The sequence below is a fragment of the Cygnus atratus genome, chromosome 22 (assembly GCF_013377495.2).
Source record: "Cygnus atratus isolate AKBS03 ecotype Queensland, Australia chromosome 22, CAtr_DNAZoo_HiC_assembly, whole genome shotgun sequence".
NCBI classification, from domain to species: domain Eukaryota; kingdom Metazoa; phylum Chordata; class Aves; order Anseriformes; family Anatidae; genus Cygnus; species Cygnus atratus.
This window is the reverse complement of record NC_066383.1, coordinates 221,562-245,115: the sequence shown is the minus strand read 5'-3', so window position 1 is coordinate 245,115 and position 23,554 is coordinate 221,562. Positions and strand designations below refer to the sequence as shown.

The 23,554-nt window shown below is 54.8% G+C and overlaps 2 protein-coding genes across 4 annotated transcripts; one reads left to right on the top strand and one right to left on the bottom strand.

Annotated features, from left to right (window-relative positions):
* The first annotated feature begins 6,662 nt into the window (after positions 1-6,662).
* On the top strand, positions 6,663-8,588 carry TMEM218 (transmembrane protein 218). Of its 2 annotated transcripts, XM_050715043.1 has the most exons (3): positions 6,663-6,797; positions 6,894-7,008; positions 7,973-8,588. In XM_050715043.1, exons 1-3 carry the CDS (start codon positions 6,688-6,690, stop codon positions 8,111-8,113), a joined length of 366 nt encoding a protein of 121 aa, XP_050571000.1. In that variant the 5' UTR covers positions 6,663-6,687; the 3' UTR covers positions 8,114-8,588. The 2 variants fall into 2 exon arrangements, with proteins under 2 accessions (XP_050571000.1, XP_035411666.1); XM_035555773.2 differs by lacking the exon at positions 6,894-7,008 and having other exon boundaries at positions 6,670-6,797; positions 7,852-8,588.
* A 4,517-nt stretch (positions 8,589-13,105) lies between these two features.
* Positions 13,106-21,614, bottom strand: SLC37A2 (solute carrier family 37 member 2). Of its 2 annotated transcripts, XM_050715031.1 has the most exons (19): positions 21,466-21,554; positions 19,835-19,916; positions 19,662-19,749; positions 19,239-19,317; positions 18,971-19,106; positions 18,655-18,731; positions 18,413-18,579; positions 17,987-18,024; positions 17,539-17,691; positions 17,366-17,456; positions 17,216-17,278; positions 16,666-16,751; positions 15,784-15,832; positions 15,374-15,447; positions 14,969-15,047; positions 14,756-14,853; positions 14,565-14,629; positions 14,300-14,346; positions 13,106-13,318 (listed from the first exon to the last, which is right to left on the bottom strand). In XM_050715031.1, exons 1-18 carry the CDS (start codon positions 21,522-21,524, stop codon positions 14,304-14,306), a joined length of 1,527 nt encoding a protein of 508 aa, XP_050570988.1. In that variant the 5' UTR covers positions 21,525-21,554; the 3' UTR covers positions 13,106-13,318; positions 14,300-14,303. The 2 variants fall into 2 exon arrangements, with proteins under 2 accessions (XP_050570988.1, XP_035411593.1); XM_035555700.1 differs by lacking the exon at positions 14,300-14,346 and having other exon boundaries at positions 21,466-21,614.
* Positions 21,615-23,554: the final 1,940 nt, after the last annotated feature.

Genomic DNA, 23,554 nt, shown 5'->3' with positions numbered 1-23,554 from the left:
CCCAGCTCTTTTCTCGTCCACCCAAATTTCCAACAGCTTTTTATCAAATACACCCAGAGGCACCTTCCCCGCCACAGGCTGATGCTGCTGCTACTGGAAAAGGAGCTCAAACCCCCTGAAACACAAAATCCTTGATCAAATGCCTTATTCCACATCCCCATCCCACACCAGGGAGTGGAAACCTCCCTGAAATTAAACCCTCTTTTGACACCCTAAGTGGGGAGATTGTGCCATGTACCCGCACCGAGGCTGTGTTTTGTGCACTTGAAGCTGTAAATATGCAATTAGAGCAAACTAATCAGCACTTATTCAAGAGCACACCAAGTTCCTCCTGCAAAGTGGCAAGAGTACTTGGAGCAAGTTTACTAAAATATTAAACATTTGGCAAGAGCAGTGACATAGATAACTTGTAATATTTACATTTTTACATAACTGGCTTCAGGAGAAAACAAATTACACCAAGTATAGCATTTTACTCTCAGTCATTTGACTACTCCGCCATAAATAATTCAATTCTCTCTCCAAGATTACATTAGGGCTGGTGTTGAATTTCTCAAAGAAAACTGTGACAGGATGCTATGGGAAATGAATGCATACGGCTCTCTGCTGAAACCTTCTGAAATATATATAAGAGAAAAGCAGGGTAAATTATTAAACAATAGATGTTAAAAACAACACGAGTTTTGATGATGAGCCCGGATAATGTGTGGCAGGGGGGTAAGGAGACACGAGAGCATCCCCAAATTGCAAGCTTGCTTCCTGAGCACAGGGGCAAGCCAAGCTGCTTGCGAGATAAAGGATGCTCAAAAACCCATTCATAAGTAAAAGGATGCTCTGAAGGGAGCCCGACGGAAAGCGCAGCCCCCACTGCACAGCAGGTGCTGCTCCCAGCTCCCTGCCCGTGTGCTTCCCGCCTCCCAGCTCCCCGGGTTTGTGCTGGGTTTCTGAGATGCAGGCGTTCAGGACACACACACTTTCCCACATCTCTCCAAACTCTCTCCGGTTATGTGTTTCACGAAAAGGGGGAAAAAAAATCATTGCTGTCTGGTGCAGCCTTAAAACCAACGTGCTGCCAGGAACACGGACAGAACCGATTCTTGTACAGCGCTATCCAGGTTGAAATGAAGGGATTCCCCAACTTTCACCTGTTTTCAGACCTCAGCTCATGGAGGATTTTTGTTAAGACTGATCTCCCTCCGTTCGCGATACTTAAGCTCCCTGCTGAATAAGCACTCATCTTAACTATGTTATCTTTATCTCCATACATGATTTTCCTGGGAATATGGGGAGAGTAAACCAAAAAGATTTACAGCACCAACGCAGCAGCATTGTTTGCTGCAGAAAAACAAACCACGAGAAGCCGCGGTGCATTTTAAACAGCCTCCTAACGGAACATACGGCTGCTCCGACCTGACAGCTACTAATAGATAAGTGCACGGGGGATAGAAGGAAGAGCTTTATCAATAACCCCTAGGCACAAGGAAGAGGAATGGCTTCAAACGGCCGTCGTGCCTGCTCCTGCACCAGCCGGCCGGGGGTTAATGATGTCTCGTCAAGCTGGGAAAGCACTTTGGGGTCCTTCCGGATGAAAGTGCTGGATAAATGGCAGGCGAGGTCATTTTTATTAGAAAATCCCCACTGCCAACTTGCTCCTTTTTAATGTTTAATTTCAAGCCGTAATAAAGTCTCGCTGCTCCTTTGGGGTCTCCTGGCTGCCTGGCCGCGGTTCCCCTCCACGCAACGCTACAGCCAGCTTTGCATTGCCGCAGCCTGGCAGATTTTAGCTCAGCCTGAGGGTTTTTTTTGGCTGTGTTTCAGGGTCCCTCCCCGCCTCGGCTGGGTTCGGTCCATGGCGGGAGCTCACCGCCACCCGCGTCCCCCTGCACTGGGGCAGCGATGCAGTGCAGCGCGAGAGACGCACTGGTCACAACTCCTTAAAGATGCAAATTGAGAAGCAGCCATCATAGCAAGAGACTTCTGTTAATTCTCATCTGAGTATGCAGATTTCAGTGCTGACTTTTCTAGGCTTATTTGTTTTATTTAGCAATAAATTTAATACAGGCTCCCTGAAGCAAAGAGACAGATGGACTATAAACTTTGAATTTTGAGTAGCTTTACATCCTTAGGTTAGTATCATTTTTGATCTCTCCTGAAATTATATCCACAAAAGTTTGCAGGGATTGGAATCTGCTTTTTTACAGCCCCCCCCAGCCCCCTGTGACCATGCACCTTCGCACTGGAATAACGAGTGGCCACTTGATGAGCCACCTTCTAATTTTTTGCACGGGTTATGCAAAAGTACGCTAAATACCACCTAAATGCTGCATACCCTGGCTGCTGGAGTTATCCCAGAGACTCACAGATGGATCTGAGAAAACCAAAGCACCACGTGTTTCTTCTGGGTCCAAGTGCGAAACCCCCGGGCTGAAATAAAATGATGTGCTTGGAGAACATGGGGAAGCCAGTATGTGTTTTTGGAAGGAGTCATAGTGTGGCAAAAAAGATTTATTTACTTTTTCTTGGTGGTAGTTTTGCCATCCATCAGCAATACAAACGCAGGTAGGAGGGGAGGAGAAATGCCTGCTGTCCCCAAGAGGTGGGTGACCTCCATCCTTGGGTTGCCCATGCGTGGTGGGACACGGCGACGAGCTGGCCAAGCACCGTGTCACTGCTTTGAACCCGAGGGTTGTGAAAAGCCAGGATTTAATTTGGGGAGATAGAAGGTACAGCCAAAGTGCCTGGTCGCTGGCTGACAAACCAGGTGGAAAGCACAGTGTTGCAAATGGCCCCCAACAAGCGGACGTCACCTAATGCCAAACTGCGATTGAATTACTATGGATTAACATATTACAGGTGCATTAAAGTCTAATGAGTGGCCCATGATTAATGCTGTTATGAGGAATACTAAAAGAACTAATGATGATGAGCCACTTCAAGTTAAATGTGGGGAGTTTCAGGTGTTGATGGTTCCACGGTCTCACGCTCGCGGGAACAGCCCGGCTAAGGCAAGGGGGTCTGGGAGCAAGGACAGAAGGAGGGACCACATTTCTGCTCTTTGCTTGGTGGGAATCAGCAACACAAACATCTGGTGATGTGCTTCAGTGCTGTGGGGAATGCCACGTCTGAGGAAGCTCATTCTGGTTTGTAAGGCTCCCTAGAATTTTAGCTCTTCTTTTCTTGTGGTGGAAAACCTCCAAAAACAAAATAGCCCTGGATTAAAAGAACACCACTGGGGTACTACAGAAAGAGAATACCAGAGACTGATAATCAAATCAACAATAATTAACAAAAATCAATAACAATTAATAAACAAATCAGTGGCAACTGTAGGGCCCCAAAACACCTGCTTCTGCACCCAGAGAAGAGCCCCAGGTTTGCAGGGCCACTGCCGAGGCAGCTCATCCCATGTTGATGTCTGAATGCTGACTGACTGAGGCTTTCTCTTCTCCCCCCTTCATCCTTGGACAGTGCCCTGACTGAGGTGTAACTGGAAAAAAAGGGACGCCAGAAAGAGGTCTGGGTCCAAGTTCAGATTTTGGTTAATTTCAGGGGAAATTATCACCCAGTGTGGGAGAGATGACATCTAAGTGTGCCCAGGGACAACTTTCTTGCTCAGGGCTTTTTAGGGAAATGATCCTACAGCTGCTTTAACTTCAGCGCACAAAGTATCAGGAAGCTCTTTTGTGTATGGTTGCGTGCTTGAAAAGCAACCGACTGCACGGAGTTCAGTTTGAATCAAGTGTAAATAGTCAACAAAGGCACAAGGTGGCCAAATTCCTCCCTCCTGGGACTTTTCAGGCCATCGTGGGAGATGACAGGACACCCCGTCCTCCTCCATCCGCCTTCTGGGTTCAGGTTGGGCACGCATGCAACCCAACCGCAGGAACCACTTTCTGTCCCATAAACCAGGACATTTTGGGGCTTTTAGACACGTTTTCTCTAGATGGGATCAGATTTTTATTTAAAAAGTGACTTCATATCCCATTTTATTATTTCTGAGCATTGCAGGATTTGTTCTATTTGAAGTCTTACATCCTCATTTCCTGTCACTGCTATTAAAATTGATTTCCGCCATGAGCAGGAGAAAGATAATACGAAATGGGTTCCTGCGAGAGAGAGCTGTATCCCCACCGGAGCCATTATGAACTCTCCTATATTATTTTAACTTTCTTTCATTAGTGATTCTCTTCGGAAAAGGGCAGCTCATCCCTCGGTTCAGACGTGTTGTCCACAAAGTCAGAGAAACGCAAGGGGAGCATGGGGCAGGGATTTAAATAGCTCTTGTTCACCGCCCCGGGGTATTTATAGACGTAACCAGATCCCCACCGCCTCCACGGTGCTCCCGGCTCCCCGGAGCCACCAGCCGCATCCTCCCCACCTCCCCAGCACCTGTCCCACGTTGTGCTCAGCACCTGCTGCGACCAACACCCTCCAGCACACCCTTTGTCCATCTCCTAAACCGGTCTGACTCCCCGTTCACACTGCGATAAGCTGGACTACGGGTGAGCATCCTCGCCACCAGTCCTTCCACCACCAAAGACCTCTCTGCCTCCAGAGGCGTTGCAGAACCAGAGGCTGCCATCACTTGCAGCATCACACATCAGCTCCTAAACACGCCAGGTTCACCCCTAAAATACATAAAGCACCTTCCTGGCCTGAAGCGTCAGTCCCCGCTCCCTCTGTGGCACGTCCTGGGGCAGCCTCCACCAGGTTCATGCAAGTGGGGTTTTGCATTTCACGGCACTGACGTGCTCCCCATCGCGCCGGTGATCCCCGGCCACCACCCCCAGCCCCGGCGGAGCCACCCAAAGGGGCGCTGGCACCCACTCCCATCCAGCAGCATCCCCATCCAAGGGCTTAAACGCCTTCACCAGAGAGTAATTTAACGCCATCCCCAGCTTAAGCTCCATATCTACGGGGCGTGAAATTAGTTCCAGCAAGCCGCAAATTTGCTGCTAATAAAAATATTTAGCAATTCACCAGTCTTTAAATCAGGAGCAGGATATTTTCTTACTTGCATCAATGCTTGTTTCTCGCAACTCTAATATTTGATAACCCAGCCCAAATTGTGGGGCTGGAGCTGTAAAACTGCAAGTTTTATGACAGTGCAAGGAGTTTTAAATCAATTCCTTTAGCTCTGCTCGCTCCACGGCATTGAGGCTGGAGGAAACCATTCGATCGCCTTGTCTGACCTCTTGTATTTCACAGGCTGTTAAGTCTCACCCAGGTACTGGTAATTTGGGTTGGATGATGGCATTTTTCTCCTCTGGAGATGGAGGCCCCATCATGCCAGGGACAAAGTGGGGTGGGATATTCCCACCAAAAAATTCATATTCTGGGGCAAAAAGCAGTGTAGAACCACACTGGCCCACATGGGAAGAGGTTTTCATGTATTTCGCATTTCACACTCACTTGGACAAAGTTTTGGGGGTGAAAAACCTTTGACAGGCATCCCCGAGTGCTATGTAGGATGCAGCAGGATGCTGCTCACTCTGCAGCCGATCAGTATCACGGATTTGCAGTTATCACTCCCAAAAGAGACCCACTTGATTCAAACCTGCCCTATATCCCAGCAAATCATTTTTGTGTGTTTTCCAAATGAGCTTTGATCCAGCTGATCCTGCCTTGTAGTCTCTGAAGAAAGGTGACCTCTGCATCCTCCCGGACTGGTGTTTAATTAGCCTGAGTGCTGGAAAATTGCATTTCTCTGCAAAGCTCCATTTGACCCAGCCAAGCATCTGCTCACAGGACCGCTTCATGCCTTTGCTGAAGTGCCACGACCCCACATTTCCTTCACGAAAATCCACCTGTGGTGATGAAACCGCCTTCCCCAGTCTGTGAATGAACTATTGCCTGTTTCCAAATTCGTAATAATTATATTTGTATAATTATTCAATAATATACTATTTACACAATAACAACAATAATGAAGAATTATTTTGTTCCCCTCGCCATCAGGCTTTGCTGGACTGTAAGCATCCTTCGTCTGACTCCAGCAGACCTTCTTTATTTACTGCATCAAGTGCTGCATCACTGGAGAGCCTAATGAGTAAATGCTTCGTGTTACCTTGATTACTGGTAAGAAATATGTTGGGCCGGGAATCCATCAGTCCTGTACGTTAGCAGTGCCCGGCGTGCCAGGATTTCCTCGGCTTGGTGAGTCCTGCCTGGTGCAAGGGTTTGGATGCAAAGCCAAAACCCATCCTCACGCAAAAACAACCACGGGTATCACGTGTCACCCAGAGAACTCCTTGATTTCTGCTACTTCTGTGTCTTTTTTAACCCACGATTCACACTCAGCACCGCTTTTCCCCCTTTCCCTGTGTAGTTTTTCAGGGCAGCCCAACCCCGACGCGAGCAGGGAGCGAGGCTAAGCCCTAGCGGGTAAAAGCTGGGGGAAAAAAAAATCTCATTGCAGGGCAGCAACGAGTCCTCCTTGGGCTGTAAAGCCGAGCCCTGCGCTCAGCCCAGCGAGCGGCCCCACGAACGAGGCCGGGTGGGACCGGGGCCCCCCGGGGCACGGCCACCGGCACCCAGCTGCAGCCCGGCCCCGGCCGCGCGGGAAAACCCCGGCCGCGCCCCGCCCCGCCCCCTCCCGCAGCCAATGGCAAGCGTCGGCAGAGCGGCGGGCGGTGCCGATTGGCCGAGCGGCGGGCGGTTGCTAGGCAGAAGCGGCGGCGGGGCAGCATGGCGGGGCTGGTGCTGGGCGCGGGGCCCGGCGCGCTGCTGCTGGCGGCGCTCTGGGCGCTGGCGCTGCTGCTCTGCTTGGCGCTCGCCCGCGCTCCCGGTGCCGCCAGGTGAGGAGGGGCGGAGGGGGGGGGGAGCCGGGGGGGGAGGAGGAGGGGGCCCGCAGCGGAGCCCCCGCTGAGGCCCGTCGCCGCCTCTCCCCGCAGGCTGGCCGCGCTGCCGGTGCCGCTGGGCGCCGCGCTGCTCAGCGCCGCGCTGCTGCTGTACCCGCGGGAGGAGGAGGAGGAGGAGGAAGGCGCGGGGCCGCCCCCCGGCACCGAGGTGAGGCGGGGCCGGGCCGCGGGACCCACCCCAGCGCTGCCCCGGAGCCCGGCGGCCGCTCCTCGCCCCCCTTCCCCCCCCCCCTTTTTCCCCCTTTCCCCCGTCTTCTCCCCTCCGTTTTCGCCCCTTTTCCCCCTTTTTGCCGGTTCCCGGCAGCAGCAGCCCCGGAGAGCCGTCCCCGCCGGGCCTGCGGGCGCTGCCGGTTCTCGTGGGAGGCGCCCAGAGCTCGTGCGGAGGCTGGTTTGGGGAAAAAAGGGCGAGTTTCACGGTTATGCCTCGCCCGACACACGTCCCCTGCGAGGCTCCGGCCCTGCTGACCGAGGGCCTGGGCCGCGCACGGTTCCGTGACAGTTTAGGCAGAATTTCCTCTGTTCCGTTATTAATGCGGATTAATTACGGCTTAGGCAGTGATCTGTAAATCCGTGCCACGAATCCTCGTGGTTTTCCCTCTGCCGTGTGCAGGACCAGCTCACGGACGGGCTGGGACAGGGAAGGCGCGGCCGTGCCTGCCCGCCTGGCTGGTGAGAATGGAAAGTTGTTTTGGGGGTTTCCGGGATCTGTCCTGACCATCGATAATACACCAGCTGGGCTCTCTACACCGAAACCCTGCTAATTGGCTAATTAAAGAGTGAAACGTGCTGCAGGAAAACACTGTGTCGCTCGCAGGAGACTCCCCACAGCAGCTCCAGGCCAGGCCGTGTAAAACGGGGCCGTGGGGGCGACGCAAAGCACGGGGGCATCCTGAGGAGCTGGTTTGCCAATGTCGTGACCAGCCTTCTCGTTACGTCTCACCCTGCCTCGCACCTTCCTTTCTTAACCTCTTTTTTTCCTCCCCGTTTTCAGAAGGAGAGCTCCGTGTGAGGCTGGGTTGCCGGCCTTCTGCTGCAAACCTCTTTTCCCAGGCCACTGCGCGGGCCCACAGGTGGACCAGGACCATAACGTGTGGCTTTTCCGCTCCCCACAGATCGTGGACAGCTTCTTCATCAGCCGCCTCATCCTCCTGGCTGTGATGGCCCTGGTCTTCCTCGGGTGCCTGTTCCTTCTGCTGCTTCATCACCTCGCAGAGCCGGTGTACGCCAAGCTGCTGCGCAGCAGCTGGAGGTGAGGCCACCAGCGCAGATGCCGCGTCAGGTGGTGGCAGATAAGCCCTGGCACTGGAGAGCAGAAACGGTGTGAGAAACCTTTCCAGGGTAGGACAGTAGCAGGTCTGGGTGGCAGCCAGCTGCGGGACGCAGCACTGAGCGGTCTTCTCAATTTCCCTCTGCTTTCAGCCTAAACGGGGAAACGCAGAAGGTAAAGAGAACTGAACTCAGAGATCCAGCCAGTTTCTGCCTGAACAATGGATTTGTGAGGCCTGGGGTGGTTTTGGTCAATATTTTTTAACTCCTTGTTGGCCTTTCAATACTTTTCAAGAGAACTTAGGATTTGGGGTTCTTTGCTTTGTTTTATTTTGGTAGCATGGAAGAGGAAATCCAATTTTCATGGCAATAAAATAGGAGACTGGTGGGGAGTTAGTGAGTCAATATCCACAAGTTGTTTTGTTACTGTTCTTTTTTAATGTTAAGACTAATAAAACTTTCTGAAGAACCCCTGGCTCAGTTGTTATTTATTTCACAGGAATGTCATGCTTCACAGCCTTTTGGTGTCAGTGTCTCCAAAGAGTGCCCTTTCCCAAGGTTTTGGGGAAGCTTAGCTTGTCCATGTGCGGTTGTGGATATTTTGGGATGGTCCCTTTGGCTGGGTACTCCTCTGCTGTCCCTGCAGTCGGCACCATTCCTGCGTCATTCCAGCTTCCCGAGGAAGGAGCCAAACGATCTGGCTTCATTTGGCCAGGGAGTTGAAACAGGGGAGTAATCCCTGCTTTCTGAAATGGCAGGTGCAAGGGGATGACAGCTGTCGAGTGAAATTCAAGCTAAGGTTTTGCTGGTTGACCAAAAACCCGAGGCTTTGAAACAGGGCGGGAACAACATGCAAAATAATGCCAAATGGGGCAAATTGAAATTGCACAAGGATGCAGAGGAAAGCCAGGTCTCGCCTGCCCCTGCTCAGCAATCCTGCCAGCCCACCAGAACCCCTGTTGTTTTTGGGGGTCCGTGCTGATAATAGCATCTTTGCCAAGCCCTGGCTGTCATCCTGCAGTGGGAACCAGAGGCTCCCAGCTTCTGCTATCCCGCAACGTAAAAACCCCACTTGTGTGTTGCAGCTGAAGCTGGTAGCTGGCGGGGGGTGAGGGAACCACTTTTTGTGTCCAGCAACAGTGCCGAGGAGCCTCCAGTGCTCACGTTTCCCTGCCCAGGGCTGAAGCCACAAAACACAGCCCCATGCTATGTTCACGGCTGACATGTGCAGAAGGTGAGAAACACGTAGCTCCCTATCCATTTGGTTTGTTGTTTTTTTTTTTTTTTCCCGTTTTGATTTTTTTTTGCCTTTTTATGTTTTGAACTCAAGGTGGTCAACAATAATAAAAGAACTGACCGCATTGCAGCCATCTCCTGCCTGCTGTCAAAAAGTGCTACATGGACACGAAAGATTAATTAGCTGAAGCTAACAAGCTCAGGGACAACACTGCACCTGCAGAAAGTGCCCCTACAACCAAAAAAGGAGAGAGGGGGCTCAATGCTTTGACTTTTTGAGTTGTGTAAATACTTGATCCCTTTTTATACTGAGGATGATGTCGAAAGTATTCAAGCTATCATGTTAAGGAACATGCCAAGCAGTTATGCAACACAAGCACATCAAGTCTCTTGGAGAGTTTGAAGTTACACCTGAAACAAAATTCATATTTAATTCATCATCTTAATAACATTTGTGAACATGAAGTTAGTCTCACAGCTCGCCCCGGCTCCCTGCCTGCTGTGCCTTTATTCCCCACGCTTGTCTGAGAGCAGAGGGCTGATTGGCAAAGCCCTGGGGCAAACTGTGCTTGCCAGGCTTCGAGTCCGACAAAGGGGGAAGCTGTGGCAAAAGCAGCTGGAGCTCTAAAAAAAAAACCTAAAAGTAGAAGCGTGAAGCTTCCTAGAGTTTTGGCGTAAATAAATGCAAGATATTTGCTTTCCACCCCGCCTCAATCATCCATTTTAACTAAAATTAGTTGAAAGGCTCATCCTGTGGGGGTGTTTTGGGGGGACCAGAAAGCTGCGCACAGGAGGCACGAGGTGGCCCTGACTTGTGGAGGCCATTTCTGTGCTTTCCCCCAGAACTGTGCTAATTGGAGAAACAATCCTATGCCCTCTCACCTCCTGGTGGGAGCTTCCCCATGAGGCTTTCTGAGCTCCATCCTCACCCCTTGCCACCTTCGGAGGGGGAGATCGGGCTGGGTGAGCTCGGCACGGGCGCCCTCTGCATATTTATTTATTCTGGGCGCAGCAACACAATTCTGTTACCCCCGCGCAAGGGCTTTCCAGACAGTTCCTGTTTATTTTTGGGAAAGGAAGGACCACGTCAAGGAATTGGTATGAACTGAAGCTGCTTTCCAAGCAGCCCCAAATGCTGTCTTTTGCTGCTGTTCCCCACCCAAACCTCCAGCTCCTGGAGGATAATTTCTTGAAAACGTGGCCACCTCGGTCTAGCACCCTCATTTATTTATTTATTTATTTATTTATTTTGCAATTAAGAGTGCAGCAGGAGGGTGGTTTTGGCTTAAATCCTAACCTCTCAGTCGTTGGCAAAGATATTGGGAGTCTGGAAGATGTTACAGTCAAGAAGCCCTGCTCCAGCCCAGCTTTCTCCCATGACCGCAAGCAAATGCTCCCGGCTTTCCTCTTGCAGGCTGATTACACTGGGTGCTCCGTGTTCCAGGAGCCAGCCCCATCCAGGAGAATCATGCTAAATCCCACCAAGAGAAGCCCTCCCTCCGTGCCAAATAGGATGTTTGCATTAGATTCTGTGCGCACAGAGGAGGGCTGCCAAGCTGCTTGCAGGTCAGGTGGGAAAACAGCCCTTTCCTCCACTGAATTGTCTGCCCAGCTCATTAGAAATGAGCAGGGATGCTCTGCCATGGGGATGCTGGTACCCAGCTGGCTGCCGTGGGCTCATGCGAGCCGAGGGGCATCCTCGGAGTGGCTGCTCCCTCCTTGCTGGGCAGCGAGCAGGGCCAAAGGGAGCACAAGTGTCTGCCGGAGAATCTGCTCTTCTTGATTTAAGGTCCTTGAGTGATGGCAATTCCTCATGCCTCGTGCTGCGCTCTGCCAGCATTTAATTACCCTCACTGGTAAAAACTGGCCTCTTATTTCCACCTTGACTTTGCTGACTTCAGCTTCCTGCTGCTGAATCCCTCTTTGCCTTTGGCTGCTAATTAAAAAGCCCTTCAGCGCCTGCTGGCTGCTCCTTGCATGGGTAATTACGGACCTTGCCCAAGCCACCTCCTCACCTTTGCAGCCCGTGTCCCTCTGAAGCACGCGTGGCCCCATCCCGGCACACCTCTCCACGTCGCCACAGGACGCTGGCGGCACGGACAGAAAGCACACGGGGATGGGGACAGCTGTGGAAGGGCACATGGTGACTGCTCCCCACATGTGCCTGAAGCACGTCGCCGTCAGAGAGCCTTCATGCCATAAAATCCTGCTTTTCCCAGGTCGAAAGCAGAAAGGGGGGTGCGGGGAGGCTCTGAATGAGCTCACTTGCAGCACAGTATTTCCTCCCAGCTGCAGGATGGCAGTGGGCTTGCACAGCCCTTGCTGTGATGCTGAAATTGGCTTTGGCCAGGACAAACCCAGGGGATGCCCCTGGCTTCCCACCCGCCCCTTGGTCTTTGAAATCTGTTTTATTTTTTGGCATTTGGCTCCGTTTTCTACGAATGCTGTTGAAAACTGCATCAGGCTGTCCGCCCTCTCGTCTCACTCTCAGCAGCGCTGCCAGAGCCGCAGCCAAGGCTGCTCAAATTTTCCAAACCCAGCTGGAGAGGGATGCAGCCCAACTTAAATTCATCCCAGAAAAACTACAGGCTGCTGCAAGAAAGGGCAGGAGGTGGGAAAAAAAAAAAAAAAGGAAGAAAGGAAAAAAACCTTGCTTTTGCAATAGCCCCCCTGTGTATGTCAGAGCTTGTGGAATTGCTTGTGGGATTTTTGCTTGTTTAAAGCTTGTATTTTGAGCCTCCCCGTCCTCCTCCACAATGTGGCTGGCTGTTAAGGAAAAGCGTAGTCCCATGTGTACTGAAACAACTGTTCTTGGCCCGGCTCGACAGCATCTTCGCTTTTCTCTGTGAGCCCCAGCACTTTTCTTCCCCATTTTCTCCGCTGGGGGGGAACATTCAGAGCCCCAGCAGTGAGTGCGGCTGCCCGGGGCCCAGTGTGTAGCGATGGCCATGGCTGTCCGGCTGCCGCTTCCCACACCGGGGATTTATGGGGAGCCAGTCCAACTGGCCTGCAGGTCTTTTTTCGTCTTTTATCCATTTTTTTCCCCTCTGCTGATGAAATCAGCACTTAATAAAAGAACACCGGGCCCAGATGTTTTCTCCTTGGGTTGAGATCCGAGGAGGTGAAGTTGACCGGAGTTCAGCCACCAGCTGCATGCAAACATCAGCCCATGGCAGACGCCGGTTGCCATCGCCCCTCGTGCACCAAAGGTGGAGCCCCCCCGAGCACACAGCTGGCAGCACAGCTGGCCCCTGCGCTAATTAGGCAGCACTGATGAGGCCTCCTGGACCTGCCTCCACACAGAGGCCTGCGCCCGTTGCACTTCTCCTCTAATTAGGAGGTGGCTAACGAAGACCGACAGGCTCCTGCACTGCAGCAAGGGAGAGCAGCCACGGTGCACTAGGGGATCCACCCTTCGGAGCCTGATGCCTGGCTACCAGTCCCTTTTTGTCAGCTAAATGGCAGAATTGAGAAAAATGCTTTTTTTTGTTGTGGTTGTTTTTGTGAATTGTTGAGCAGCAAGGAGCAAAACCAGCTTAATGTGGGCTCAGCAAACAACCTAGGAATGCCCTTTATGAAGAATAAGAGGCGCTGTCGGTGAGGCGGTGCTCTAGGTGCTGGTGCGCCATCCTCCTGGTCCGACATACTGAAATACCGAGCGCTGGTACATGTGATCCACCCCAGATTCCAGGCAGACCTGGCCAAGCCTTGCCATGGGGTGGAAAGGGCATGGAGCAGCAACACAGGCTTCACACCTCTTTATTGATAAAATGGCCGATGGCGCAGAGTTGGCCCAGAAAAGCGGCTGGCTGGCTCCTCCCCCTGAGGCAAAATGGCGGTGGCACAGGCCCAGGGCCAGCGTGGTGGTGGCGATGGCGCGCTGCCGGCCTGCCCCGGCTTCTCCTCCCTCTGTCAGCACAGGGCTGCTGGCGGGAGCACATCAAAACTGCTTGAACCTGCGGGAGAGAAGCAAGTGGCTGAGCATGGTGCAGCCTGGCCTTGCTCGCCGGGTACCAGGGCATCCTCCACCATCCGCGGCACCAGGAGAGAGGGAAGGGAAAAGCAGCTCTGCCGGGGAACCCCTGCCCCGTCCGCACCACCAGGAGAAACAGGCACAAGGAGGGAATCCAGGCACCATTTTGCCCCCAGCCAAAGTGCAAGTGGCCCAAAAACCACCCAGCATTTGCACATCTGCAAGCTGCTCTGGAGGCAACGCACTCCCCAAAGGCCAGAAGGCATTGCAGAGTTGCTGCAAGCCGAGCTGGCTGCTCCTGCAGCATGAAACAGCAGGGCTGCGGTGCAGGCAGGGATGGCTCCAGCATGGCTGGGACTGGCCTCACCCTGACCAGCCTTGGCACCAGCCTGACAGCCCTCCACCAGAGGCTGGAGCAGGAGATTTGGGCCACACTTACCGTAGCACATGGCCCAGCCTATTGCTCTTTCACCTGCAAACACAAGACATAAAGGACCGAACATTCGCGGGGCCTGGGCCCCTTCCTTATTGGTGCTCACAAACAGGTTTTGGTGGCAATTACAGATGGCCGGTGCTGATTTGGAGATTGTGTGCACTCTCCCCACAGTGGTTTGGCCACAGATTTGATTAGCAGGCTCAGAATCTGCATAATCTAGCTCATTAGCATAGGTGGGCATGCTGGCCTATCAATTGGTCATTTCAAGTGCATTAATCAATGTTTTGCTAATCAGGCATCTGGGCTAACGTGTCACAAGTCATCTGGAGATGGGGACCTGCTGCATGCCCACCCGCACTCCCTTCCCTGGCCATTGCAGTGTGATTCTTTGCCTCCTTGGCTGTAAAGCTATCAGTAGAGCAGCTGTTCGTGACCCCACCGAGCCAAACTAGACATCAGGACAAATCAGGCTCGCATTTGCATTTAATTCTGGGGGCTTAAGCGGGGGGCGGCTGGCGATACTCACACCGAGCTACTTCCCATCCAGCACTGACTCTGTTAGCTGCACGCTAGAGCTACAACGACACAAGTAGGGTGCGCTCAGCGCCTTGTGAGACACGGCCGGCTGCAGTTCCCCCATGATACCCCCACAATGTTTTTGTCCCCACAGGAATGGGACATGGCCCTGGGAATTGTTTGGGGCACGGCACCCGCATGGAGGTGCAGCAGCAACAGCAAGGGGTAGCAAACATCTGTCCGGAGCAGTGCAGGTGCCAGGCTCTGCCATACGTACCCTCTCTTCCTTGCCATGCAGCCGCACCACCCGCGTACCTCTTTGACCACCACGCGAGCAAGAAGCTGCAAGAGGAAAAGTAAGGTGCCATCACTGGCAGATGCATTTTAAGGCTTTTCCTTGGGAAAAGTCCTGTTTGCGGGGCTGAACCCTGCACTGGACCCCTGCAGCACCTTCTCAGAAGGACCTACCAGGCAAGCCAGGACATCAGCTGCAATCAGCATGTAGAAGACGTTGTTCCAGCCTGTGGGGGAGATAAGCCCTGCCAGCAGTGGGCCCAGCGCAGCACCTGCCAGGGGGCACAAGGCACATTAGGGGATGCCCCCAACAAGGGCAAGAGGGGACAAGGATCCCCTCACAGTGCCCGGAGAAACAGGCACTCAGCACCCCTCAGCCACACGGACCCACGGATCCTGTGCCGTCGATGATGGCTGTGACGGTGGACAAGGCTTTCGCGTTTCCTTTGAGGGACTCATGGGTTCCCTGTGGGGAGAGAGGAGCAAGGCATAAGGACGAAAAGCAGATCAAGTGCCGTTCATGCTGGCAATTTCCAGCATTGGACGGGATGACTGAATGCTGACTCCTGGCACGAGCAGTGTTGCAGCACTCCCAGATGATTTACGAGTAAATATTTCCACTGGGTTTGTGCTTGACGGATGTGCAAGGGGACAGGAGTGGAGTCATGTGGCAGAGGAGGTGAGGAACTGATGGGAAAAAAATCACATGGCACGACAGCCCTGCTCTTCCTTGCCGTGAGTCGGAAGCATTGGGGAACACAGCTAAAAATGCAAAAATCCTGTGACTCTCACCAAGTCTGCTGACACTGCTGTTGTGATGAGAGCGTAGGGGCCATTCACCAGGGCGCCGCAGACAATCAGCATTGCTGTGAGGAACAAGACAGCCCCAGGGTCAGGCTGAGAGCCAGGGCACAGGGAGAGAAGTTGAGCCTTTGCATGCTCTCAGTCTGCGTGCAGGGAGCACCAGGACACTGGGCGCATTGTCCCCAGTGGTCCCTGGTCTGTGCACGGACACGGTGCTCGCTATATCATGTTTTCCCCAGTGAAGTAGCAAAGCGGTACCCCAAATGGTAGCAAACAACCATCCAGGACCTCCTTCTCCAAATCCCATCTCCAGGGGAGAAATAAAGCCAGGAGGGTCCTCAGCTTCTTGCCCCATTGCCTGTCAGTGATGGGAGCCACTGCACCAAGGAGCTTCCTACCTATGGACGTGCCGATGCCGGTCTGTCCGATGCGGTTGTACAGGAACAGCTGGAAGACAGACACAGGACAAACCCCTCCTGAATATCCCAGCCACTTTCCTGAGTGTTTTCACTGGAGCAGCACCCAGGGCATGGGATGGAGAAGGCAGGAGCCCAACGGGCACCAGAATCATGGCTGTGCCACGTGCCAAGCTTGCAGCCCCCTGCCACATGGGGTGGGAAGGGGCGAGCATCAGCTGGGGTGGGGCCAGAGGGATGCAGGCCTGGCTCCGTGTCCCGCTGTCTGCCTGCCAGACGGAACACTAGACAGAGGGGCTGTTGCAATTCATGGCCTGGCATGGCTCGCCAGCTGCTGACCTGCCCCACTGGTGCTATCGTGTCCCACGGCTGCGCCGTGTTTTGGCACACGCCAGCTTTGGAGGGGCTGTGGGAAGGAGCAGGCCCCCAGCCCCGAGCCAGCTGGGCTGTGGTTACAGCTGATGAGCTGCGTTTTGCAGAGGCGAAGCCAAGTGAGCTCTGTGCAGGTGCTCTGGTTCTCAGCATGGGAGCTGCGTTTGCGGGCTTCTGGGGTGCAAAGCAAAGCGACAGAAGCTGGACTGGCTCAGCTGGCCCCCAAGGCTTTGCCACAGCATTGCCCGGGCTTTAAGACAGAGCGCAGTTATAGCAGGATGGAGGAAAAAGATCCCTTTAGGATGTTTTTCCAGCTGTTCAGGACTCTACAACTCCCAGGTCTGGATGTGCACCCCGGGAATCACTGATCAATCCCAGCCAAATGCATGACCAGTGCCAGGAAGGGGAAAGTGGCTCTGACACAATGGGGCCAGAGGAGAGGAGCTGCCTGGGGCCCTCGTGGCCGGGCTTTGTCCCCGACATGACACAAACCATGGGAGCAGCCACCACCAGCATCGCGCAGCACGTGGTGGCCCTGCCACCGCTGTAGTCGGAGATGAGCCCAGCGAAGATCCCTCCTGTGAAAAAGGAGTCATTGCCATCAGTCCCAAGGGCAAAACAGCGGAAAGCTTCACACTGGGTTAGCCCAAAATCAAATGGGTTGCTGTGTCAGGATGCTCTTTTGTACCATCTTCTGAGTGAGATCCCCCAACGTTAAATAGCTGAACATCAGAGTGAAGAGCTTTGCTTTATCCATGAACAGCCTCTTTCTCCCTGCCGAGGGTTTCCCCGCACTCAGCTCAGCTCTCCTCCATGCTTGCGAAATGTATTTTTCATTTAAGGAAAAGGCAAGCCTGAGCAAGAGAGACCCAGGGAAAGGTGTTGCAATGGTCACTTGGGGTGACAAAATTAAAGCCAGGGGTGTTTTGTACCCACTGAGCGCTACAGGCAGGGAATAGACCTCGCTGCGGTGCTCTGGCAAGGCAGGACTGTCCCCAGCCCATCCCCTTCCAACCCTCCTCTGCCCAGCCATACCACAAACCTAAAATGCCCCCGACGTCAAAGAGGGTGGACAGGTCCCCGGCTTCCTTGGCACCGAAATGCGCTGCAGGAAGAGGAGCTGGGTGAGGGGCCGGGTGCAGAGAAGGGCTTCCCTCCACCTGGCTCTGTTGCAGCACCTCCCAAACCTCACCAACATTCACGATGTAGAGGGGCAGCCAGTAGAGGAAGGTGTAGCTCACCAGCTTGGCAAACAGCAGGCAAAGGGAGAACTCCACCACGCCCTGGGAGGAGAGAAGAAGACATCAGGAGAGCTTTTTTTTCCCCCAATTTTTTTGCCACCAGGGTATGGAGCAAGGGACTCACAGGGATCCGGAGCGCCCCAAGGAAGCTGATGGCTTCGGGCTCATCAGACGGCTCTTTGGGGCTCTCCGAGCTCTCAGCGCTGCTGTGGCCCGAGGCACCCAGTGGCCCATCATCAGAGGTCACCCCTTCAGGGTCCTTCTCGTCTGACATCACCTAAAAGCAAGCAGATGCAGCTCCGGTCGCTGCACAGGGCTGAAACCTTAAGATTTGCTGCTGGGATGTGAACGGCTCAGGCCGAGAACTGGCCCATAGGACGCTTGCACCAATGCAATGAGCATCCTCCCCGGCAGTCAAACATCGCTCGAATTTCTGACATAACACCAAGGGGTTTACAAGCTTGGATGACAGAGCTGGTGGCCAGCGAGAGCCTACTTCCCTGGCACTGTTTGCTGTAAACCACCAACCCCCCCAGCCCAGGACAGGGCAGGCTGGAAGCGATTTGACTCACGTGATGCAGAGGTGGGCTGCAGCCGACGTCCTCAGGATCTGCCGGAAGAAAAGGGCATCCCTGGGAGCGCTGGAGCAGCCCTGCACCAGCTGCTTGCCTGCGCTGGGCTGCACCCCCAGGTACCCGCATCCCTGGCAGCAAAGCAGCCTGGTAAAAAGCATGGGGTCCTCCTACATGTTTCTGAGCTGGGCAGGCTATGAGGAGCGAATGGCACCGAGGCTGCCAGGCTGTGACCCCAAAGGGTGCTGAGCATCCCTGTGGTGCTTGCTCCACTTTTAGTGCTGAAGCAAGGATATATCCCTGCTCGTCACCAATGGGAAATCGCTATTTGGGGTCACCAAAACCCTCGGAGACAGACAAAGAAAGAAACTGCGGTGCCACTGATCTCGGCATTGTGCTGGGTGTCCGCGCGTTGCCACCACTCACGCTCCACGAGGAAGAAGAAGCAGGCGACGCCCACAGCAGCGATGATGATGCCGGGCACGATGAAGGACAAGCCCCATTCGGAGGAGACCCAGACGCCCGCGATGAGTGAGCCCAGGATGTTGCCCACAGAGGTGTGTGAATTCCAGATGCCCATGATCAAACCCCTCCTGGTGGGGACAAGGCGGTGGGTCAGCAGTGCCGAGCGGGTGCAAGCGAGGACAGGGACAGGGACAAACACTCACTTTCCCTTCCCAAACCAGTTCCCAACGCAAGCCACGACGGACGGCCAGCCGGTCGTCTGCACCAGCCCATTGCAGACCTGGCAGGGAGAGAGCAAACACACAGGTTTGGGTGTTTTTTTCTTCCTGTGCCGCGGCCAAAGGAGGCAGTGGGACAATCCTGGGGGCGTTTGCATCCTTCCCGGAGCAGATTTGGGAGTGGTGGCCAGGCGTGCCTGGTGCTCACCAAACCGGGCCGGCAGTTTCGGCGCCTACGCTGAGCGGGGAGGAAATGCCTGGGTGCTTCCCACTCCTGAAGTGGGACAAGGCTGGGACACACCTGCACGATGATGAAGTACCAGAGGACGTGGATGTCCCAGAAATAGCCAAGGCCAAAGAGCGCCGTGAAGAGCCCGCTCAGCACCATTCCCCCCGACAGGTAGTACCGTAGGGGCAGCCGCTCTCCGAAAATGCCACTGTGGAGAGAGGGAAGAGCTGGTTTCTTCTTTGCGCACCTCCATCCCGATGGGAAACAGCTTTCCAAGCAGACTGGTGCAAACTGGTGGGCACTGGGCTGAGTCAGAGGAGCTGAGCTGACCCCTGGGTACCTGATAAACATCCCGATGGCATAGGCCACCAAGAAGGCATTGTCCAGTGCGCCAAAAAGCTCCTTGTAGTTATCCTGGTCTGGAAAAGAGACGATGTTAGGGCTCAGGCACGTCCCTGTCATTGTCCTCACCCCCAAATCCTCTTCCCCGGGGCTCTCACAGTAGGGCTGGGAGCAGGGGAACGGTCCCAGTCCAGTCCCGATTTCAACATCCACTGCACTGCTCCTGCCCTTTGGCCCAGGGCACTGGGCATGAGCACACCACTTGATTGCCACCAGCTTAATGAGCACCTGCCCCCCTGCCCGCCCAGCCCAACGCGGTAATGACCAAAACAACCCCTGGCTTCAGGGACAGAGCCAGCATGGGGGGGGGAGCACAGTGAGATGCAGGTGCATTTGGGGGATTAGGGAGGCCAAGTCTTACCAAAGGGTGCCCAGCTGCACCACGTGGTGCTGTTGGAGCCGTTGTGGGGGTTTGTGCCCAGCGCCGAGCAGTTGGGATGCAGCTGGCTCTACAAGGGGGGGCACAGAGCAAGTGGAGCGAGATCAGCCCCGCCATGGCTGGGTTTGGGGGGGCGGGTATGCTGCATCACTCACCTTGACGATACTGATGGGTTTTCGGGAGAGGTGGTAGCTGGTGTAGCAGAGGAAGGTCAGCACCAGCGTCAGCCCCCGGTAGCTGCAGGAGAGAGCAAGCAGAGGGGTTGGGGATGGTGGGATGGGGACAGGGGACACCAGCACTGTCCCAGCTGACAAAACCCAGCTTTGCCTCCCCTCCAAAAAAAAAACGTCTCATGCGTTTTGGAGAAAACATGACATGAGGGGGATGAGAGCCACCTGGACCACTAAGGTGCCAGGATGAATCCTATCAGGTGAATGCAGTTTTTGGACATATGCGTGCTGCTCTTATTTAACCCATACTGGAGACCTGGGGGGGGTCTTCCTCTGAAATGCACAGAAAAGAAGAAAAGCAGGGTCCTTTCCGCTCAGTTCCCCCTCAATCTACCCCCGCCCCCCAAACCACACAAGGACGGTGGGAGCTTTCACGTGGGATGGGTGAGCTGAACTGGCTCAGCTCCAGAACAGGTATTTCCCAGGGTAGAGCAGCACCTGGACCCATGGCCGAGCCCGTCCCCGGGATTTTCATCAGGATTAAAGATAACAGTGGGATTACAGCTAATCGCCAGCGACTGCCTGGGTTGGGGCTGGTGCCTCCCCCCAGCACCGTGGGGTGAGGCAGTGCTGCTGGTGTCACGCGGGGGCATGGGTGGAAGCAGCAGCTGACTCACATTGCTGCTGGCGGCGTTTGTTGAAGCTGAGATGGAAAAAAGAAGGGGGAAGCGGGGCGGGGGGGGGGGGGGGGAACTGCCCGTTTTGATCCCTCCTGTTCGCTCCAATTAAATGTAAGAAAACGGGGAAACACGGGGCTTGTGCGCCGGCGGGCAGGTGAACGCGGAGACGGGGGGGTCTCCGGAGGATGCTGCGCCAAGCAGAGCCAAGGGAAACAAGCGGTTCGGCTGGGAGATCCCAGCCCAAGGAGCGTCATGGCTCGCTCCAGCCCCAGAGGAAAAACCAAAAACAACCAACTAAAAGCTTTTTTTTTGGGGTCTTTTGCTGGTGCTGCTCCTCCTCACAGTTTCACTTCTTCCCAGCGCCGGCGGCAGGAATCAGAAGCACCCAGCGGCCCCGCACCCAGGGACAGCGCTGCTCTGGGGGGCCGGCGGCGGTTGGGAACGCAGAGAAATCGCTGTTTCCCACCCCCCAAAAATAAAAATAATAAACAGCTGAATAATAACATTGCTCATAAATAGAACAAAAATCGCAGGGCAGCACTGCAAGGCCAATCGAGGCGCTGCCGGTGGCCGCAGAAAAAGGGGAAGGGAAACTTTCCGCGCACGTCCCGGCTCCCGCAGCTGAGCGAGGCGGGGGCGGGGGGGGGACGGCAGAGCTGGCCGCGGCGGGGGCAGCTCCCGGCACGAAACCAAACCGGGGCCAGGCTCCGCAGCGGCCGGGCGGCACGGCGCGGCACCGGCGGGACGGCCGCGAGGGCTGAGCACGTCCACGCCGGGAACGAAGTCAGCATCCCGGAGGCGGCGGCTCCCCGGGGGGCGGCTCCCCCTGCCCCCGGCCAAGCCCCCCCCGGCCCCGGCCCCCTCCCGGCACGTGTCGCGGGCAGCGCGAGGCGAGGCGAGACGGGCCCCGGTGCCCCCGGTGCCCCCATCGCTCACCGGCTGTCTCGGGGCAGGGCGCGCAGCAGGCGGACGCCGGGGGCGAGCGCTGCCCTCATGGCGAGCGGCGGCGGAGCTGCCCCGGCCCCGGCCCCGCGCCCGAGGCTTTACGGCCCCCGAGGCCGCCGCTCCCCGGCCGGCACCGCCCCGGCGCCGCCCCCCCGGACCTGCCCTGCCTGCCCCGGGCCTGCCCCGGGTGCCCCCGGGGCCCTGCGGCAGCCGCGGGCGCATCGCGAAGGAGAGGCGAGGAGCCGGCCGCCGTGGCCTGGCCCGAGGGGGCAGCCCCAGGGCGGCCGAAGGGCTGGGAAATGGAAAAAGGACTTGGGGGGGGAAAGGGAGGGGGGAAAAAGGGGAAAAAAAAAAAAGGACGAAAAGGGAAGAAAAAAAAAGGGAAGGAAAAAGAACAAAAGGGCGAGAAAGAAAAATAAAGGACAAAGGGTGAGAAAGATGAAAGGCCAGAAGGGCGAGAAAGGAAAAAAAGGACAAGGGTCAGAAAGGAAAATGGAAAAAAAAAGGACTAAAATAAGGATGAAAGAGGGAAAAAGAGAAAGGGCAAGAAAAAGAAAAAATGATTAAAAAAAGGGGGCAAGAAAGAGAAATAAGGACAAAAAAGGATGAAATGGGATAAAAAGGATGGAAGAGGGGGAAAAAAAAAGTAAGAGGGGAAAGGACACAAAAAGGACAAAAAATTAAATAAAGGACAACCAAAAAAGGCCAAAGGAAAAAACCAAGAAAAGTCACTGTCCACAGCAGAGGAGCCAGCCCCCAGGCACTGGGGTTTTCAGATCCCTTTCCCATGTCCAATGGGGCCTCAACTTGGAAGCAGCAGCCGGGATGGGTGCGATGCCCATGACAAGGAGCTGCAGGAGGCGATACCAAAAGCAGCGGCTGCTCCCACCCAACTTCTGGCAACAAAGGAAAAAAAAAAAAATCAGCTTCAAGCCCCGCAGGCAGCTGGAGCAGCTGGAAAGAGGGGGAAGCGAGTTGGGCATCGTGGGACGAGGAAAGCTGCTGGAGCCAAGCCCCGACCCCTCAGAAGCTGAATCACTCGCAGCCTTTTAGGATGAGCTGCCCCACTGGCTCCCCAAGGAGCTGTTTTAGGGCCAGAGTCTTTCCCCAGTGGGTAGGCACCTGGAAAGTTTCCCTGGATGCGATTTTTCCAGCAGAAAATGCTGGTTTCAACTTTTCCACTTGCCTTTCCATCCTGCCCAGAAAGCACGTGGCTGCAAATGGCTGTGGGGGCAAGGCTTTCCCTGGCCTGATTTTGGCCCCTACAGCCCTGCCCTTGGCTGGCTTTGAGTTTATTTGCAGGAATTTCCAGACTCCCACTCAGAGTCCCAGTGACAGCAGTGGGGGTGCAAGTGGAACCGCTCAGCATCAGCTGGCGTGATAGAAGGGGCAGATCACGAGGATGCTGCACTGATAGCTTTATTTAACCTCAATCCCGTTGAGTTCAGCCCCAGTACAGCCTGCACCTGGCCAGGGACCCTGCACCCCATCAGAGGGGTGAAAATGGGGGTCCCTTTTCCTCTCCCCATCCCCAGGGCGCAAGGAAGGGGCTGGTGATATCCCCAGCCCAGCTCCAGGGGCAGCCGAGGGGAACAAATCCCCTCCAGGCACTGGCACCCCATTAAACCACTCTCAGTGCCCCATATGTCTCCGGCATCTTCCCCATGACGCAAATCATGGTTAATAAATAGCACCAGCCCCAAGCTGATGAGCCACCTCCGGACCATGGTTTGGGGTCGTGGGTTTGTTGCATGCCTGACCAGTGCAGGGTTATGCTCGGAAGCAGAAATCCTGGGGAGAAGAGCGTGGAAGCAGGGCTGCGCGCTCGGTCGCCTGCCCTTCCTGCCTGGGTTAATATTGGAGAGGTGGCAGGAGGGTGCCCAGCGGTGGCCACGCTGCGATGACCCTGGCATCCCGTCAGCCAGCACCCATGTGGCAAGCAGTAAGCATTAATGATGGGTTATGGTGCAACCTCTGTCCAGGACAGTATCGCACTCACAGTATCGCTTTCACAGGAAGATACTGCAGGTTTTGCGTGGGAATTGGGCTGTGAATTGGATTTCAAAGAAAAGGAGAAAAA